This window comes from Mesocricetus auratus, unplaced genomic scaffold, assembly GCF_017639785.1.
Source record: "Mesocricetus auratus isolate SY011 unplaced genomic scaffold, BCM_Maur_2.0 Super-Scaffold_100029, whole genome shotgun sequence".
Classification (NCBI taxonomy): Eukaryota; Metazoa; Chordata; class Mammalia; order Rodentia; family Cricetidae; genus Mesocricetus; species Mesocricetus auratus.
The window spans coordinates 16,211,173-16,233,049 of NW_024429210.1; the positions used below are offsets into that span (position 1 = coordinate 16,211,173).

Below are 21,877 nucleotides of genomic sequence, written 5' to 3' on the forward strand. Positions count from 1 at the left end.
GAAGGGCCTAGGTCCTGCCCTGGATGAAATGACAGACTCTGGAGATCCCCCCCAAGGAGGGCCTCACCCTCCCTGGGGAATGATGTGAGGATTGGGTGGGGGGGTGGGGGGATGGTGGAGGGACAAGGGAGGAGGGGTGGGAGAGGGAGCTGGGATTGACATGTGAAGCATGCATGTTTCTAATTTAAACAAAAACATATATTGAGGGGGAAAAAAGTTGGTCAGTCCCAGGGGAGGAGGCAGGACAAAATGGACATACTTTATGTCCTACTCTGGAGCCTGTTGCTAGACTTGACCTGGCAGTACACAGACAGAATGCATCAAATTAATTTCAACAGATCAGGGGTCAAAATAAGTTACTGCGGATCATAAGCTTAAAAGAAAAATGCTTATTTACTGGAGACTTGCTAAGTAAGAAAGGCTAGGACTTGCACTAGTCAAATCATCCAAACTTCCAGAAAAGGAATTTGTTTTAAGGCCGTTTTGGAGAATTGGAAAATGGGATCGATGAGGTTAGGTGCTCTGGCAAAACAAACTTCCAGTAGCTGGGGAAGCTGGGATTCGAACTTCCCCCATCTGACCAGAAGCTGAACTTTTCCCGAGGGCTGCACACAGAAGGAAGGGAAAGGGCATGCCCATCGACAGATCTGTACATGGGGATCTCTGTGTCTTCACATCAGCTTCCCTCTGTGAATGTCTTTCTCCAGTCTCCTCTTTATAAGCCACAATCACACTGGGACAGGTCCCTCCCTCATGGCTTTATATTACTTTGACCCCTATTTTCAACTGAGGTCTCACTTTCATGTATTAGGGATGGAACATCATCTGTTTTGAATGGGATACATTCCACACAAAGCAATTCCTACTGTTTCTCTTTGCAAACACACCGACAGAGTTCTCTCTGTAAAAACTAAGCACGGGATCAGTGAGATGGTTCACTGAGTTAAGATACTTGCCGACAAGCTTTCTGATCTGAGTTTGATTCCCATGATCCACATGATGGAAAGAGAAAAAACGACTGCCACAAGTTGTCCTCTGACCTACACATGCATGTTGTGACACATGCCCCACACCAAATAAATGAACAATTACATAAATGTAATAAAATTGTTAAATAAAGAAAACACTCATAATTGCTATGAGAAATAGTAAACATCTTGGGTAGAGTGGCTAGATCTCTCCCAATAGGAATTTAAGAAAAATACAATTAAATTTTATTAATATATTCCATTATACTAAAACCAACTGTATGTGGCTGAAGATACATATTTTTCTTGAATACTACAGAATACATTCAATTTCTCATTGCTTATTTATCATTTATTTCTTGAGTGCTGAATACACCCTATGCCTTGGGCTACCTGTTAGAAGTTTATCTGTCAATGAAACAAATTGCTAGATTGCCTATTTACAAGACCAGATATTTGATAACCTGTTGCAAACGTCCAGTTATAGACCAGTAGTTTCTGAAACCAACCTTGTAGATTTGCTAGTCATTTTCATCTGTGTTATGACCATATGGCTCACAGAACGACTTAAAAAAGAAGAGACAGATTTGGGCTCTCGGTTTCAGAGGATTCATCTGTGGTTGTGTGAGGTGATGTTTCATTTGTGCTTTAACAAATAAAACTTGTCTGAAGATCAGAGTGAGGAGCTAGCCACTACTTAGCCATAGAGGCCAGGCAGCACAGAAGGATCCAGGCAGATATCCTACAGACTTTAAAATACAGGGAATAAATAGCCAAGACCAGCAAAATCAAAAGGAGGGAACAAACACATACCAACAACAACAATATAACAGGAATCAACTATCATTGGTCATTGACATATCTCAATATTAATGGTCTAAATCATCAATAAAAAGGCACAGACTAAGAGAATAGATGTGAAACCAGGATCCATCCTTCTGTTGCATTCAACAGACAAACCTTAACATCAAAGACAGACATCTTTTCAGGGTAAAAGGATGGAAAAAGATATTCTAAGCAAATGGACTATGGGGCAAGCTGATGTAGCCATTTTAAATTATGACATATAGACTTCAAGCCAAAACTAATTATTTTTATCAAAGGAAAAATATCCAAAATGACATTGTAATAATTATCATCTATGCACCAAACCCAAGGGCACCCAGGTTGTAAAACAAAACAAAACAAAACAAAAAATCACTACTACGACTTAAATCACTTATTGACTGTTACATAATCATACTAGAAGACTTCAATATCCCAATCTCACCAAAAGAGAGTTCATATTAAAAAAAAAAACTAGTAGCCCTCCTATATATAATTGACAGACTGAGAAAGAAACCAGGGAAACAGCACCTTTCATGGTACATTAAAATAATACAAATTACCCAAGCAAAAATCAAACAAACAATACAAGACTTATATGATAAAAACTTCAGGACTGAAGAAATTGAGGAAGATATCTAAAGATGGAAGGACCCCCTGAAGCATTAATCTAACTGATCTTTATCAATGTAAAATTAGTATTCAAATACTTGGGTAAGAACCTGAAACATCAGAGAACAGGGAGCAGCCTCTTGTTGCCTCCTACCTCTTCTATTCCTCCTTCCAAAAGTCTCCAGTTCCTCTCTCAGCCCTGCCTTACCACGTTCTGCTTCTCCCTATCTACAGTCCTCCAAACCTCTATGGTCAGCTAGTGGATATCTCCACCCTCTGACTCCAAGAAAGCTTTATTTGTCAGAGCATAATCAAAATATCACATTTACCCCTTTTTGTGTAAATAAAAAGTGAAGGTTTTAGCTAACATATTAAAACTATATACAACAAGTACCAGAACAATATACAAATAAATACAGGTAAGAATTATATTAACAATGCCTAGTCCATTTGCATTTGACAAATTCATAGGAAATATTCCATTATCTACCCTATTGAGTCCGAAGTGTTGTACATAATTCACTTTCTATCCTAATTTGTATTACCAACCCAAAACTCTTTTTATGTCTCTTAACCTTTATATATTTTACATTGCTTTTGAGTTTCTTTTCTGAATTTGTTAACAAGGAAAACTATAACTATCTAGTCTTCAACTACAAGACTTGAGAAGGATAGATTTCCGGAGTAAACAAGAGCAGAGCAAACAACTTCCAAAACTAAGAAATGACAGAGACAGCTGGCTGCCTGGACAACCTTCTTTGACCTACAGGCCTAAAATATCTGACAGACTTTTCTGTGAAATATAATTTTTGAACGACTGTTCTGCCTTTTCTTGGCAAAGTTATACAGCCACTTTCTTTTGTGTCCTGCTTGTTCAATTTGGATAGCTTACTGTCAGAAGTCTAGGGGAGGACCTTCCCATACTCATGGATCCATAGAATTAACATAATAAAGATGGCCATCCTACCAAAAGTAACCTACAGATTCAATGCAATCCCCATCAAATTCCCAACACAATTGTTCACAGATCTTAAAAGGACAACTTTAAAATTTATATGGAAACATACACACACTTCAAAAACCCCCAAGGACAACATACAAAAACAAAAATAGAATAGCTAAACAATCCTGAATAATAAAAGAACTACTAAAGGTATCACCATCCCGGATTTCAAGTTGTACTACAAGACTATAGTAATTAAAACAGCATGGTTTTGGCACAAAACCAGATATGTTGATCGATGGAATCAAATTGAAGACCAATACATAAATCCACACACCTTTAGGTACCTGATTTTTGACAAAGCGTACAGAAATACAAACTGGGGGTGTGGAAGAAGACAGCATCTTCAACAAATGGTACTGGTGAAACTAGATGCCCGCATTTAGAAAAATCCAAATAGACCCATAAACAACAGCCTGCACAAGACTCAACTCCAAATGGATCAAAGACCTCAACATAAAATGAGATACGCTTAATCCAAGAGAAGAAAAAATGGGGAATAGTTTTTGTCCTCATTGTCACAGGAATAGACTTTCTGATGAAACACCACTAGCTCAGGCTCTAAGATAACAAGTAATAAAGGAGAGCTCATGAAACTGAGAAACTTTGCATGTCAAAGGACACTGTCATTTGGACTAATTACCCATCTGATAGAGGTCTAACATCTAAAATAAACAAAGAACTCAAGAAACTGGATATCAAGAAAACAAATAACACAATTTTAAAAATGGGGTACAGATCTGAACAGAAAGTTCTCAAAAGAAGAAACACAAATGGCTGAGAAACACTTAAAGAAATGTCCAGCATTCCTAGTGAACAGGGATATGTAAGACAAAACTACTTTGAAATATCATCTTACACCTGTCAGAATGGCTAAGATCAAGAAAACAAGTGACAGCTCACGCTGGCAAGGATATAAAATAAGAGAAATACTCATCCATTGCTGGTGGGAGCGTAAACTTTTACAGCCACCATGGAAAATAGCAAGGTGGCTCCTCAGAAAGATGAAAATTGATCTACTTCAAGATCCAGCTATACCACTTGTCTTAGTGAGTGTTTCTTTCTGTGAAAAGAAACTCCCAATGGTCTAGCCCATTGTCTTCACAGGGAGCATGGCAGCAAGCAAACAGACACAGTGCTAGATAAGAAGTTGAGAGTTCTACATCCAGATTCACAGGCAACAGAAAGAGAGAGACACTGAGCCTGGCTTGGAATTTTGAAAACCTCAAAGTCAACATGGTGTGACAGTGCACGCCTGTAATCCCAGCATTAGGGAGGCAGAGGCAGGCAGATCTTCGTGAGTTTCAGACCAGCTTAGCCTACCGAATGAGTTCCAGGACAGCCAGGGAAACAGAGAGAAACTCTGTCTTAGAAAACCTCAAAGTCCACTCCCAGTGACCCACTTCCTCCAACAAGGTCATACCTCCTATCCTGTTAAACAGTGCCACTTCCAAATAATCAAGCATTGGAATCTTGGAGCCTATGGGAACCACTCTCATTCAAACCACCACACCACTTAGAAACATACACAAAGACACTCATTCTACCACAAAGAATCTTGCTCAGCCATGATTACTGCTGCTCTATTCATAATAGCCAGAAATCAGAAACAGCCTAGATGTTCAACAAAAGAATGTAAAGTAAAAGTGGTACATTTAAAAAATGGAGTACTACTACCCAGCCCTTATAAAAATGACATCATGAAATTTATAGGCAAATGGATAGAACTAGAAAAAAAATCATCCTGACTGAGGTATAACACATCCAGGAAAGTAAATGTGGTATGTATATGCTTATATGTGAATATTAGCTGTTAAATCGATGATAACCAAGCTATAATCCATAGAAGCAAAGAGGGAAGGTATAGAATAAAAGACTAGAGGGTACAGATCTCCTTCAGAAAGAGAGATATGTAATGAACATTCTTCCCCCCAGCCTGTTCCCAGAGTCACGGCAGTCCCAAATGAACAAGCAGGACACTATATTAATTATGAAGCTGTTGGCCATTTGCTATGGTTTCTTATTGGTTAGCTCTGACTTAATTATTAACCCCTAACTGCTAATCTGAATATTTACACGTGGTCTTCTCTCACTGGAGAAAGGGTCTGGACCTATTACCCCTCTCACTTCCTACATGGTGACTGACTGTGCCTCCGTTTCCCAGAATCCTCCACCTCTCCTAGTCCCACATATCTTGCTTCCCCATTGGCTGACAGCACTTTATTTATCAACCAATAAGACAAACATATAGATAGTAGGACTCCCCCATCAGAGACAGGATAATTATGGATGGATGGGGGCCTAGAATGGGAGGACCAAGTGGGCAGGGGAGAGAGGGTTGAGGGACAAAACATGGGAGAGACAGCTAAAATTAAGGGCCATTTGAGGTGTAGGATGGAAACCTAACACAGTAGAAACTTCCAAAAATATATACATATATCAAGGTGAGCTACATGAAATCATCAAATAACAGGGTAGACAGAATCCAAAATGGCTACCTCTTGTCACCTAATGAAGCTTCCAGTACTGGAAATGAGTTATATCTAATTGAGTTGTTGGCCAAACAGGTTCCATTCAAATGCCAAAACAATAGGTTGCTCTTCACAAACTGATTCTAAGTCCCCATCACTGAAACCAACGCCTACACATCTCACTGAACATGGAGACTTTGAATTGATGCCTACATAGAGCCTTCACCACTATGTCCCAGTGTCTTTGGTACAGGAAGATAACTCAGCACACTATCAAAAGAGAAATGTAAACACCAAGCCAGCAACAAAACCTTTGATTTACAGTAGTGCCCTGCCTGCACATACGTGCATTCACAACATCTGCACACATTCACACATCTGGACACAGTCTTAATCCTAAAGGCAGCATCATATCTAGTAGGATAGTAGCTCAGGCATTTCCACTGAGACCACAGAGAAATAGGATGATCTCAACTTCACTACCACTTAGTTTTTTACTGGAGATACACTAGCAATGCAATAAGACAAATCCACCAAAAAGGTAAGAATTGGAAAAGTATTCAATTTTCCTGATACGACAGTTGCTTAAAAACAATCTTAGGGAAGCTAAAGAGATGGCTCTGCTGGCAAGAGCACTGGGTTCTCTTGCAGAGGACCTGAGTTCGCTCCCAGCACCCCGTGGTGACTCACAAGCACCTGCAACTCCAGGTCCAGAGGAATCAGCGTGTCCTCTGGCCTGCTCAGGTACTGCATGCACATGGTGCACATATGTGCAGGCAGATCAACATGTATGTAAAATGAAAATAAATAAATCTTTAAAGAAAGAAAACTTAGAGAACCATTACTGAATCTACTTCAAACAACTGAAGTATCTATTAAAGTATTGTAAACTGCTATATATAAAATTTAAAAAGTAACAATAAAGTAAAAGCACATTGACAGTGACAATAAAAAATTATAGCATTTAAGAATAAATGTAACAAGAAATAAGAAAAACTAACATGAAAAAAAGCTATAAAATACTCTCAGTGACAGAAATATAAATATGACAAAAAATAAAACTTTCCTTATTGCTGAATGACTATGAATTGGAAAGATATCAGGTCTCATTCAAATTAATGCTAAAATTTACCAAAACTTCAGTAAGAATACCAAATATTTTTAACCTATGTAGATAAATGACTAGAAAATATGATGGATTGATACTGAGAGAAAAAAATGGCACAATAAAAAGAAAATAAATGCAGCAGGAAAGTAAACAGAGAGAGCGGTGAGAAGACTGCAAGGGACTGTCACATCAACCTAATAATGCAACACAGGATACAGCCCAAGAGATCAATGCCCCAGTATTGTCCATAGTACTGATGACACACACTCACTCACACACACACACACACACACACACACACACACACACACACACACTGTCACATCAACCTAATTATGCAACACAGGATACAGCCCAAGAGATCAATACTCCAGTATTGTTCATGGTACTGATCTCACACACACACACACACACACACACACACACACACACACACACACACACACACATATAAACACATACACACACATATATAAACACACATACACACACATAAACACATACACACACATACATAAACAAACACATACACATACACACACACACACACACACACACACTAGTAGGATTCAATAGAAGAAACTAAGTATTATGATAAAACACTGTAACTGTTGCCAACAAAATGTTGCAGAAACAGGAAAAGCTTAAAATTTAGAAAAGGTAAAGTTATGCTCTGAGTCTTTTCATATAGAAAAATAAATCCTAACCAAAAATCAAATTATGCAATAAAGTTCTTATAAGCAAGTTCCCTATTTATAATATATTATCTGTAATAAATAAAAGTTGGTACCCTTGTCCACATTATTAACGATATCTGCATGGAAATAAAATTCCCAAAGCACAGCTAAAGTTCAGAAGACAGATTGAAAAGCTGGGCATAGTGGCTCATTCCTATGGCCCAGCATTCTGGAACTGAAGGTAGGTGGATGAGAAATTTGAAGCCAACCTTGACTACATGAGTGAATTCAGAGCTAGCCAGGGCTATTGAGATTCTCTCTGTCTCAAAAAAAAAAAAAGGTAAATTATAAGAAAGCAAGACATGTAAGTTATGCAGTAGCAGAAGGACTCTTATGGTTCTTATCAAAAATTCTTCCAAATGAAGGGAAAAAGCAAAATAAATGAAAATAAAAATGGGCAAATGGCAAGAAATTCAACAAAATTAAATTATTTAAGATGGCCTTTTTAGTTTTAGAAATGATGAAAGTAAGAATGTCTGGATTTATTCTCCCCTTCATATAATAATCATGAAGTAAATAAGTATTTGGAGGGTTTAAGCATATGACACAAGACTGTGTTCCTTGAAAGAGCCAGATAGGTGAGCCCTACAAGCACCCAGGGACATCCTAACTAGACACAGAGTGGACAACCATCTGTAATTCCAACTCTGGTGCAATAGACACCCTTTTTTGACCTCTACAGACAACTTCACTCACAAACACATAGACACTTATGTGTACTTATAATTTAAATAGAAGAATCAATGACAGAGAATGATTTAAAAATTCTCAAATATCTGAAATTTAAACATAATCCCACATAACAACAACAAAAAAGCAAATCTCAAGGAAAATAAGAAAATATTACAAAGTTAATAAAAGCACAACAAGCAAGGGGAGTGCTGGGAAGGTCACCCTTCCCAAGGTGAATTAGTCTGGCACCTACTCAGAATACTCTACAGTGTCAGGACAGCAATGAGTTCAAATGCACCCTACAGTCACAGTCAGAATCCTAACAGGTTTTCTGGTAAACCTGACAAACTGATTCTGATATATATATATATCAGATCAATATATATGAAATTCCAAAGCAGCCAGGGTAGTCAAAACAAAAGAACAAAGCTGGAAGATGACCTAATTTTAGCATTATAAAATTACAATAGCAAAGATAGTGTTATGATACACTTCACACCTGTTTATCAAAGACGTAAGTAAGGAAACCAAAAGACTGGCCACAGTTGCAGACAATACCTGTCATACAAACATCTGACAAAGCTCCTACCCTCAAAATATAAGGATGCTGCAACTCATCCAGAAGAAAAGGTTATTTACAAGTGGACAAGCTCACCAAGAAAACCAGGAGTAACAAGGAAGCACTCACAATGTGGTCAGTGCCAGCAGGTGACTAATGCAAATTTAAAAGATAGATGCCTAGCAACTACTAGAATGACTAAAACTTAGAACATGAATGGAATCAAAATAAGAAAGGAATGTCCTTGTCACACATTGCTGACAGAAACCAGACAATGACAGTCTCCAGAGGAGAGTTTGTCAGTTTCTCCATCGCATATGCATTATCACATGGCCCAGAAAGGCCACTCTCAGCCATTTACCCTCAAGGAAAGTAAAACACACGCCTGCATAAAAGCTTTACACACATGGTCATCTTATTCACAACTGTCAAAACCCAATGACCAGGGCCTGAGAGATGGCTCAGCAGTTAAGAATGGTGGCTGGTTTCCAGAGGACCTCACTTTGGTGACCAACACCCATGTTAGATAATAATAAAAATAAATCCTAAAAAAATCCAACTGTCCAAAACCAGATGAACAGATAAAATTATGCTCAAAAAACACTACCCAGCAATAAAAAGCAACTACAGTGATTTGAACTATTCCACTAAGCGAGTGAAAACAGACGTAAGAGCACGAATCTTCCTGCTCACTCTCAGATTTGCGGATGTGCTGTTTCTTAAAGATGCTGCGCTGCCATCTCCACACCCTCGAGCTTTAGCAAAGGTGACTGCGGTGGCTTCCGCTCGTCTCAAGGACAGTGCTAATCTTCTCCCCACCCCAACTCACTTCTGTCACTACATTGGGAAACTGTGTGGTGTCTTTTCTATTAAGTTCTTATTCGCTAGATATTTTCCAATATTTATTAAAAATTATTTGACAGGTACTCATTCTTTATGTCTAGGATTGATTTAGAGATATATTCAAATTTTAACCTATTAGTATTTTCTGTTGAGACTTCTTCTCTCTTCTTTAGAATTTTCAATACTGTGTGGTGTCTTTTCTATTAAGTTCTTATTCGCTAGATATTTTCCAATATTTATTAAAAATTATTTGACAGGTACTCATTCTTTATGTCTAGGATTGATTTAGAGATATATTCAAATTTTAACCTATTAGTATTTTCTGTTGAGACTTTTTCTCTCTTCTTTAGAATTTTCAATACTTACAGAGGTCCATTACGCATTTAATTACAGTTTTCTAATAGTTTTGAGGCTTAGTGTTTTAGTGTTTTCTCTTTAAATCTGTTGAGACAGTAGGTAATAGTTGCATCTATTTGTTATTTAAAATTAATTTAAAGTAAAATCTCAGTTATTCAGTGACTTTTGCCATATTTTTATAACTTATTTTATTTGCAGAAAATTTTATGCTTAATTTAGATAAACTTTGAGCAAGTGCTCTGAGTTCCCATATAAGCCCCGCCCTAGACAACAGCCTTCACCACAGCACTCCTCAGTGAGATCTTTGTGAACATGGATGAATAGACAACGGCACCAGCATCACCCATGGGACTTGACAAAGAAATAATAATGCATGCGCACTCCTGATGTGTACAGAAGTTTCACTGCCCTGGACTCCCTTCCAACCCTGGGCCACTACCAACTGTCTGAAACTGGTATCGTCCTGGCCACAGCTCAAGGGATGTTATGATTTGGGATAGATGATTTCTGCCACAATGGAAAATTCTTTTGGCCGTGTTTCTTTGCTCAAGCTACAGGAGAAGAAATGGAGCCCCTTGCAGCTATCTTTCTGCACCCATCCATCCCTTCTCCCTGGATCACCATGGTACTTCATCTGCATTTGCTCAGAAACTCACTTTCCTGCTCAGGCACTTCTTCAATCTGTGTCCATTAGCAACTGATTTAACCCTTCTGACTCTCAGTTTCTTCATCCTAATTACTCATTAATCTGGTGCAAGCATTAAATTAGGTAAGCAAGGTAAGACAAATTGAAACATTCATCATACTAAGCCCTCGTTTGTAAACTCTAGTGGGTTAAAATCTGTCCTTACTAAGTTTGGCTACATTACTCCAAAGATGCTCATTGAAGGCAAAGTTAATCATCTCTTTACCCGATCTGGGTTTGTGTAACCCAACAGTAGATTTGCCGCTTTTATATCACCGTGAACGTATTCATTTTCATGTATGTATTCCAGTATGTCCAGCTGTGAAAAGAAATCGATAAGATCATTATTAATGTTTTACACTAGAATAATATAGGTTATTTCCACACATGATAAAATAATGTATCTCACTATTATTGATTATTCTAAAATATCATAATTTCTGGTTGCTCATTCCATAGTCAAGACATCTATGATAAATAGCCATAAATTCACTCATCAATCAATAATTACAGTTCAAATCTTGAAGACATCACAGCAAAATATTATGCCTCTGATCATTATCCTTTGTAATAACAAACTCTTAGGCATCATTATAGTCTCGGAAGCTTGCATGTCAAATATACACACACACACACACACACACACACACACACACACACACACGGGGGGGGTAGCTGAGAGAGGTGGTCTATAAACACCGACTAGTAGAATAGATAGAAGAATAGGTGGGAAAATTAATTACTTTCACATCACAACCAGGCACAAGCTGTTTCATTCTACTTATGATTGGGGGTGGGAGGAGACCCAATCAATACATATATAAATAAGTTTCATATGTGGCATGATCAACAAATGAATACATACATAGACATTTATGACTACATTGCTTCATAGTTAACAATATGTGTGTGTGTGATTCATTCCTATAATTAACTGCTGCCACCCACCACAACTTACACTTAAAATATTTTGAATCAAACCATACCATATTTAGTATGACAAGGTGTCTATTTGGCCACAATTTGCAGTTACAAATGTAACAGTCAAAAAGGTTATTCTTGCAGCTACACAAGCTTGTTCTGATATGCAAAACCAAGCTGTGAGGGAAAACCAAGTATAATAGCAATGGCCAGACACAGCATAGCGTGTCATCTGCAGAGTCCATGGTTATCAATTTTACCAAAATCCTTTCTCCTCTCTATAACTGAATCCTAAGCAATAATCCTTACCTTCTCATAATTCCCTAAAAATCAAAACAAGTAAATAATCTAAAACTGAGGAATATGGAGTGAACGATCTTGAACTCACCACCCTGATTCCAAGTTGCAGGACAGTTGACTTTTGAAAAGTACCCTTCTGGTCTGAAAGCTTCTGCTGTAAATCTATTCCCAGTCTTTCCATTACCATGAATCTGTAACTGTAGGGGGTATCAGAAAAGAGATCTTCCTGAAATCAATGCTAACATTATCTCTTAATGAATGTGAAAGGAGGGCAATGCCTCCCACCTATCAGCCAAGGAGAATCAGTCCAAGCCGCTAGAGGGCTGGTGCACAATGACCCACTATCCTCTGTGAGGGAGCTGAGTGTTTCCCATACAGTTCATTCCCTGCTACCAAGAAGTTACCGCTGGAGAGGACGGTGTTGCAAACTCTCTCTTCCATTGCCTATGGCAGTGCTAATTGCTTCGTACAGATTAGTCCCCATCACCTTGCGATGTGTCACTAAAAGTGTCATAAAGAAAGTGGTTAACACTTCTTTATCTTACAAAACTATACTTTCTCCATTGTTTAAACACTCTTTTACATTTTATTTAGTTGTGTGTGTGTGAGTGAGAGAGAGGAGAGAGAGAGAGAGAGAGAGAGAGAGAGAGAGAGAGAGAGAGAGAGAGAGAGAGAGAGAGAGAGAGAGAGAGAGAGAGAGAGAGAGAGAGACTGTGGGCACGGAGGATAGAAAAGGCTGTCTATCCCTCAGTGCTGAAGCTGGTGGGGTCGCATGGGTGCTGGGATCCAAACTTGGTTACTAACAGGAGTGCAGCAGCTCTCTGAATGGCTCCATCCACCTCTCCATCCCCATCTTTCTTTTCTGTTCAGTAGTCCCTTTTTTATTTCCCCTTTCTAGCACAAGACTCCACATTCTGTATCCACTATTACAGAAATACACACAGCGCTTTGAGGGGAGGGTGTTTGACAAGAGTGTGACTTTATCGTGCATGTTTTCACTATGCCTTTTATGATTACTAAGTTACCATACAAAGTTATAGGTTTTGCATCATTCGTCTTCGTCTTCCACTGCCCTCCCCAGTCACCCCTCAACCTCCTGCTGGTTCCCTTTCCCTTCAAATATCCGTGCCTGTGCGGTCATGTCACATATATTCCATTATCTTCCCTCTTATTCCCCCTCTCCGTTCTCATGCTGTCTTCCCCACATCTGACAGGCACTTTTACATACAGATGCACACATGCTCGTGCACACACACACACGTGCACACACATACACCCTCACTGTGGTTGTCAGAAGCGGGATTGAATTTCCATGCAAAACAACAAAAGCTTTAAAGGAATTTTAGAAACAGAAGAACGGAGAAGCACAGATTTTTGGTAGCAGCATTTTTCTCAGGTGTGCTCTGTTTTGCTAGCGACAAGCCGAGATTCACGTGGCTCGCTTACCGGAGTCTTCCTGACTCGGCATAAAACAAACAAACAAAAAAAAAAGCCAGCAAAGTTCTTTTAAGAGACTCTGCTAACGATTGAAAGGTGTGTACGTACAGCTGGAAGTGGACTGAGCAGCATGGACTGAGGCGGTAAGCTGAAATCACGCTTACGCCCGCCATCTTGAAACGGCAGTTTAAAACAGCCATGGTTTTAACAGATAAGACACGTGGCCAGAAAAACATAAAGATTTACAGTAAAGTCAGACTTGGATAAAGAAAACCTCTAAAGGTTTACAGTGTGTTTAAAAATATACGTGAGATTAAGAGAGAAAATGAAACGGCAAAGTGGTATATAAATACAAAAGCCGGCGTTGTGGTGGCGCACGCCGGTAGGATTTACTCCAGAGGCAGAGGCAGGCAGGTTTCCAAAGAGAAACCCTGTCTCAGAGAAAAATAAATGAAAGTGAAAGAAATGAAGTAATAATAGATAAATAAATAAGCCACGTAAAGATGGAAATCACACAGAGAGTCTGGATACTGTACGCTATTGTGTTTTTCAGTTTTTTCATTGCTAAGGAAGGAACAAATGCTAAAGTACACTTGATTATAAATGCTGCTGAATTAATTCAACTTATATCTTTTGAAAATACCTTGACTTCAAAATTTAAGCATAAGGATATGTTACTCGGAAAAGGAGTTTTTATTTATGTTTCTACAGAAAATGAAAAGCTGAGAATTCCTTCCAGTCTTCTGTGGTTTGACCAACCAAGACCCCCGGAAGCAGTGGACCAGGTGTTCCAACAACTGAAACAGCTAAGATGATACAGCTTTACAGACCCCGAAAATACGGACTTATAAAGGTTTCTGAGTTTTGTCATGATCCCCATGGTGTGAACAGCGCCCCCTTCCAGCAGGAAGCAGTTTGGAATGAGCGACGTCCCAATTCCCATCTTGTTTATAAATCTTTGTTTTCATTTAAATGGGATTGTTTATAATTGGCTAGTGATCACAGCCAATCTTTTTTAATGGTAAAAAGGGGAATTATGGTATGGGTATTGTTTTTCATTTATTGAGACAAAATCAAGGTCAATTTTGTGATGCTTATATTTCTCCTCTTGATTAAGTATTGTGCTTATACTGATCTTTTACAAGTAATGCATAATTGAATACAGACTATAGATAGTTACTTATAATAGAATTTCTAGTTACATAAGTTAGGTTTCTAGATATACAGAAATATATTTGAGATGGACAGTCTTCAAACCTCTCAAAGACCTTCAGAACATGGCATTTAAAATGGTTTAGGGTTTGTCTTGACAATGAGAAATGTCTGCTCCTGGCAGCACCAATTACATCTGAGAGGAAGATGGGCATCGAAGAAACTTGTTATGGAGTTTGCTTTCAACATGGCAAGATTAGCCATTTGGGCAAGAACTGCTCTTGCCTGTACTTCTTGACTGTTGTTGTATAAACTGGACAAGCAGGACCCACAGGAAAGTGACTACTGAACTCAGTCTTACAGGGTTCCCGCTTCATGAAGAGTCTACGAGACTTTCTGCAGGACAAAGAAAAATGACTTACAGACTGCCAATGCAGATGGACAGTTTGAAATTTCCTGCTTTGCTGAGAAGTGTTCCAGACACATTGTGGCCTATGGGCTGAAGATGGATGCCCCAACGTTACAGAGGAACTTCGGGTGACTGTCCAGGCAGTAAGATGTCTCTGTTAATCCTAGTGTTTATATATTATCCTTCTGTGGTCTTTGATGCAGTTGAAGACAGATAGTTATAATTATAGTTTTCCTTAGTTATGATAAAAGATACATATAGAACTTTTGACTCACAAGGATGGGATAGATGATATTTTCTTTAAATCTTGCTAAAATATTGTAACTATGTTCTTACTTGATAACTGTTCTGTCATATACAATTTGACTATGTTAAAATTAAGACCTTTCTTTTGTTTAAACAGAAAAGAGGAGATGTTGGGGAAGTCCTGTTATTTGCCTGTGCATTTGTCAATAAAGTACTGTCTGGCCAATAGAAAACCTAGATAGGAGGGACTAGGAGTCGAGGAGGATTCTGGGAAGGGGAAACACAAGAGAGTCAACATGTAACGCCAGAGCTAGCCAGTAAGAGACAAGCAAGGCCAACAGCTTCATAATGAATATAGCCTCCTGTGTGTTTATTTGGGACTGATGCGGCTCTAGAACCAGGCTGGCGGGAAGGCATTCTCTCAAGGAAAAAGCTTCTCTTAACACCTCACATCATATATATATAAAGTGTATAAAGCATCTGGGTTTCTAAGATGAGATGAAACATGAAGAACTGGTTTGGGTGGCGAAGTTTATTCCACTTAATGAATATTCTCCAGTTCCATCCACTTGCTGATAAATGTCATGACTGCACTTTCCTTATGCTGAGTAAAATCCTACTGCGTATCACAATTCCATTATCCATCTGTTGATTGGACAGCAAGGCTGAGTCCATTCCTGTATGTTATGAACAGTGCAATAATAGACATGTAAATGTCTCTATGGTATGCTACGATGCCGTCAGACAAACCCTCGGGAGTGGCATTACTGGGTCATATGGCAGTTCTATGGTGAGAAACAGCCATAATAATTTTACCTTGCCCACTCTAGGTTACACCATCACTACTATAAAAGGCGTCCTCCTTCCCAGGACACTTGCCACAACTGTCATTGTTTTGTTTTTGATGATTATGGATGGTGAGATATAATCTCAAAATAGCTTTCCTTTAAAAATGTATCTTTGCTTACCTATATCTGTGTGTGTTTCTATGTCAATGTATGCTGTATGTATGCAGATGTAGAAGGAAGAAAAGGGAGTCAGATTTCCTGGAGCTGGAGGTTTGGCAGTGAGGAGCTACCCAACGTGGGTGCTCAGAAGCGAACTTTCGTCTTCCACTAGGGCAGCAAACGCTCTTAACAATGCAGCCATCTCTCCAACCTTTCTGAACTACTTTGAATTTGTATTTCCTTATGGCTGAGAACATTAAACACATTTTTATGTCTCCCTTTCAAGAACTATCCATTGAGTTCATTAGTCTGTTTGAACATGTAGTATTTTACCATTTAATCTCTTCAGTTCTTAATATATCCCATTTAATAAGCCTTCATCTGATGGAGAGTTTGCGAAGGTGATTTCCTCTGCAAAGGCTGTCTATTCACTAGGATGACTCCATTGCTATGTAGAAACTGTTTAAATTTATGAAAGCCCTGTAGTGTTTTGAATGAAAAATGCCCCACATAACTCTGTCATTTTGTTCCCATTTGAAGGTGCTCTTTGGGAGAGGCTTAGGTGATGTAGCCTTGCTGGAGGAGGTACATTACTGGGGGGGGGGCTTTGAGAAAAATGTCTGCCGTCCTTCCATTTCACTCTCTCTGAGGTTTTGTGCTCATGGTTAAGATGTGAGCTCTATAATTCCTGCTCCATTCCCACTGTCATGCCGGCTGCCTAGGCCATGTTATCGCGTTGTCCTGCTTTTATGGACTCCAACCATCTGGATCCATAAGCCAAAATAAACTCTTTCGTCTATAGGCTGCCCTGGTAACAGTGTTTTATCAGAGCAACAGGAGAGAAACTAACACAGTTCCACTAGTGAGCTCCAAGAAAGTCCCCCTGGGTTACTGGAGTCCTTGTCCATAGCTGTCTGGAACAGTTTACCCAAGGTTTCCTCTAGTAGTATCAGGGTCTTTAGTCTTAAATTAAGGCCTTAATGTGTTTTGAATTGATTTTTATGCACAATGACAGATACAATGATTCTCAACTTGTAGGTCAAAACCTCTTTAAGGAGTCTAATGACCCTATCACAGGGGTCACATAGTAGATATCCTGCATTATCAGATATTTACAATCCATAACAGTAGCAAAACTAGTTACAAAGTGGCAACAAAAATAATTTTATGATCGGGGTCACCACACATGAGGAACTGTTTTAAAGGGTCGCAGCCTTAGAAAGGTTGAGAGCCACTGAATAAGAATCTACTGTCATTCTTCTATGTGTGGATATCAAGCATTGCGGAAACCATTGATGAACAGAGATTTTCCCAATGTGTCTTTTTTATACCAGGAAGTTAGTTAGTGTATTTGCATGGGTTTACTTCTGAGCCGTTTTCTAGTTCACTGATCTGTGCCAGGTGCCACACTTTTCATTATCACTTAGTATGGTACAATTTGAGATCAAATAGTCTGACACCACTAGCACTAATATTCTGCTTGGAATTACTTTGTTTGTTTGGGTATTTGTTTGTTTGTTTCATTTAAATTATAGAATTTTTTCTAGTTTTAATTCTTAAGATGTACTTGAATTTTTATGGAGACAGTACTGAACCAAGAGATCATATTTAATAACAGAACCATTTCCACTATACTAATTATGGCAATTGCTGCACATGCAAGCTACTCTGTCTTTTAGTATTTCCATCCATTTCTTTCTTCAGTCCCTGATGGTTTTCACTGTAGAGGTATTTCCCCTCCACAAGTGGGCTTATTTCTAGGGGATTTTTTAAAGGTATTTAAATGTGACTCCTATTCCAGACTGCTTTCTCAGCAACTTTGTTATGATTGTTCATTGTCATGTCTGACTACTGTGCTGCTCATGTTCATCGCATCTAAGAGCTTCACATGGAGACTCTTGTGTCTCTTACATACAGGGTCGAATAGTCTTTAAATGGGGATACTTTGAATTTCCCCTCTTCTATATGTTTATGTTTCTCTCACTGCCTCTCTTTCTTTTTCTTCAGCTACTGACAAGACCAGAGAGTGGAAACATCTTTCTGGATTTAGAGGACAAGCCTTCAGTTTCCCCCAAGTTTGTATAATGCTGACAGTAGAGATTCATATATAGCTTTTCTTGTATGAAAACATGTTTTGTCTCTTCTTGCTTTCTTCAGGACATTTACCATGAAGGGATACTGAACATCATCAAAGGCATTTTTGACACTGATTAAGAAAAACATGTGATTTCTTAATGATCAGAGATTCCCTAGAATTAACTTACATGTGTATTAAATTTACTGATGTCCCCCATATTTTGAACAAACCACCCATCCTAGGAATAAAACCAACTTGGTCATCATAGTGTATGATGTCTTTGATGTGTTCTTGAATTTGATAAAACTAAGTGGGATCTTTTATATTTATGATTACTAAAGCTATTGGTCTATGTTTTCCTCTTTTCTTTCTTTTGGTTTTGTTGTTTTTGTTTGGTAGGTTGTTTATCTTTTTCCAGTCTTAGTTATTAGAGTATCATGGCTTTAGAATGAATTTAACAGTGTCCTTACTCTTCTACTGTAGGAGAGTTGGTATCTGCTTTCTCTCTCCCTCCCTGCCCCTCTCTCTTTCAGGGTTATAGGCTTTTCTTTAAACATCTGGTAGAATTCAGTAATGGACCCATTCAGTCCTGGAAGTTTCTTTCTTGGAAGACTACTTTTTAAAGAGCTGCTTCAATCCCAGTGTCACATATATGGCATATATATTTAAAACAAAACAAAACAATGTAGGTTTCAGAGGCTGGGGAGATAGTTTAACAAATAAGAGCACAGGCTGCTCATCTAGGGAACCCTGGTTCGATTCCACACACAAATGGCAGCTCACTATCATCTATAACTCTACTTCCATGGAATCTAACACCCTCACCTGGCCTCTCCAGGCTGTGAATGCATGTGATATATATGATACATAGATACGCACACACATTTTCAAAGCAGCTCCTAATGATGCTTGATGAACTGTCCATTTGTTAATATGTCCTAGTCCTTTTTTTGACATTTTCACCTTTTTCTTATTTTATATTTAAATTTAAATTAGAAACAAAGTTGCTTCACATGTCAATTCCAGGTCCCTCTCCCTTTCCCTCCCCTCCTCCCATGCCCTCCCACCAACCCCTCTAATATCCCCTCATTTCCCCAGGGAGGGTGAGGCCCTCCATGGGGGTGTCCATAGTCTGTCATTTCATCCAGGGCAGGGCCTAGAGCCTCCCCCAAGAGTCCAGGGTGAGAGTGCAACTCTCATTGTTGGATGGGCGCCCAAAGTCCATTTGTATACCCGGGATAAATACTGATCTACTACCCAAGGCTCAATAGATTACCTAGGCCTCCTCATTGACACCCACATTGAGGGGGTCTTGATCAGTCCCATGCTGGATTCCCAGTCGTCAGTCTGGGATTCAAGAGCTAACCCTTGTCAGGTCAGCTGTTTCTGGATGCTAAACCAGCCCAGTCTTAACCCCTTTGCCCATCAGTCCTCCCTCTCTGTCACTGGATTCCTTGAGTTCAGCTGGGGGTCTGCCTCTGCTTCCATCTCATATATGGATTTTAGACATAGATCTAGGGAGTGCCAGTCTACAATCCCATGGCCAGAGAGTCTGGGAAATAGAACCTTCATTCAATGTGCTACTCCTTTTTATCACTGCTGTTTTTGGTTTGAATCTACTTTATCAAGCATAAAAATAATTTCAGCAGCTGTTCCCAGCTTCCATCCACTTTCTAGATTGACTTCCCTCCTCTGACTCAATCGTGGATGTCTTTACCAGTGAGGTGTGTGTCTTGGAGATTTAAAATTTGTTCAGTTTTCTAATCTAGTCAGACGATATGCTTCTTATTATTAGAAATCTGGGGTCAGTGATGTGCGAGATTGTTCCTGTGACATTTTATAAAGATGGAAATGACAGCAGAGACAGCTAGGACTGAGGAGAATTTGAGGAACATTTGAAGGGCAGTGTGGAACTCTAGCACTGTGGAAGCTTCCTATAATATACACAGGTGGTCCTATGATGTCTCCAAATATTGATGGAGTCAGAACTCCTACTAATCATCTCTAATCACTAATGATAATTCTGCTGTACTCATAGATTGGTGCCTTGTTCAGTCACCATCAGAGATGATTCGTCCTGAGCAGACAGGAACAAATACAGAGACCATAGGCAGACACTATAAGGAGAGAAGGGAGAGAGGGAGAGAGAGAGAGAGAGAGAGAGAGAGAGAGAGAGAGAGAGAGAGAGAGAGAGAGAGAGAGAGAGAGAGAGAGATACCTCTGAACACTCAAGCTCTAAATGAGATGTCTGTATCAAATCCTTCCCCTCAGAGCTCAGAGAAGCCTATGGAAGAGGATGCAGAAGGAGTTGGCGAGACAGAAAGAATAGAAAACACCAGAAGGACAAGGCCCTCTGAATCAACCAAGGACAATTCATATGAACTCAGAGACTGACTCAGCAAGCACAGGACCTACATGAGTCTGTACCAGGTCCTCTACATGTATTCTAAAGCCTTCAGTTTAGTACTTTTATGGAACTCCTGGATGTGTTACAAGTGGGCCTCTGTGATTCTTGTGCTTTCTCTTGGGGCTCTTTTATTTTCCTTTGGCTTGGCTTGTCCAATTTTAATATGATGGTTTTTGTTTTATCTTATTATATTTTATTTTGTTATGTTTGATTGTTATTTCCTAGAAGCCTATTCTTTTCTAAGGAGAGAAAGACAGAAATGGAGTAGATCCAGGTGGCAGAGGAGGTGGGAAGCACCTGGGAAGAGTAGTGGGAGGGGAAATTGTATTCAGATAAAATAATAATAATAATAATAATAATAATAATAATAATAATAATAATTCAAAAAGACTTTCTGCTACTGGCTATACTGGATGTTGCTATGCATGTCCAGTATCCCAGAGTCTTCATTCTCTATAGTAGAGAACACAGCTAGGTAATGAAGGCACACCAGCCCACTCAATCATATGGCTCTGTCAGGCTTTACCCTACTCCCCATTACTGAACTATTAGATTACAGTCCTAAACTAGCCACCAGGGTCTACTCCCTTATTTGACCACATCTTCCCCCTATGGCTGACTACCAAATTCCAGCTATCAAAGCATTGAACTCCAACAGTCATCAAAGGCCCCTTTGGCTCACCTAATTAACATACACAATTAAAATTAAACACCTCATCCTAACACAGGGCGTCCCCCTTTTCCTTTATAAGCCACCCATTTTCCTATGTTCCATGTCTGTCTCCTCTATCCAGAGGAAATCCTTTGTGCCTCTGGGACAAATACCCCTGCCCCTGTTCACTTCCCCTTCTCCCCCATCCTCTATCTCCTGTCTTTGTCTTTTATTCCCTACCCTCTCTCCCTCCGGGAAAAATAAATCTTTGTACTGAGAACTTGGTCTTTGGGGTCCTGGGCTGACACTGGTTCTTTCAGCGGTTTCCAGAGGCAATCTGCTTAAGCTCAGGGTTATTCTCAGCTGATGAAACCTGCTCTCAGCCATCAAGAGCAGGGCAACATGATCTACGTATTTCAGTACTTGAGCAGATTCCTCTGACCTGCACCCTTCAAAGGCCCTCCTTCCTCTGCTTTCCACAGAACTTTG

At 39.3% G+C, this 21,877-nt stretch overlaps 1 protein-coding gene across 4 annotated transcripts in view; it reads right to left on the minus strand.

The window, feature by feature from the left end:
- Vrk2 (VRK serine/threonine kinase 2) overlaps positions 1 to 21,877 on the minus strand; it is a 129,341-nt gene that overhangs the window by 36,518 nt on the left and 70,946 nt on the right. For all 4 annotated transcript variants that reach the window (XM_040733194.1, XM_040733192.1, XM_040733193.1 and 1 more), the window contains 2 exons: positions 12,150 to 12,258; positions 11,067 to 11,159 (listed from right to left, as the gene is read on the minus strand). In XM_040733194.1, the coding sequence (XP_040589128.1) occupies positions 11,067 to 11,159; positions 12,150 to 12,258 (202 nt within the window). The remainder of the gene's footprint in view (positions 1 to 11,066; positions 11,160 to 12,149; positions 12,259 to 21,877) is intronic.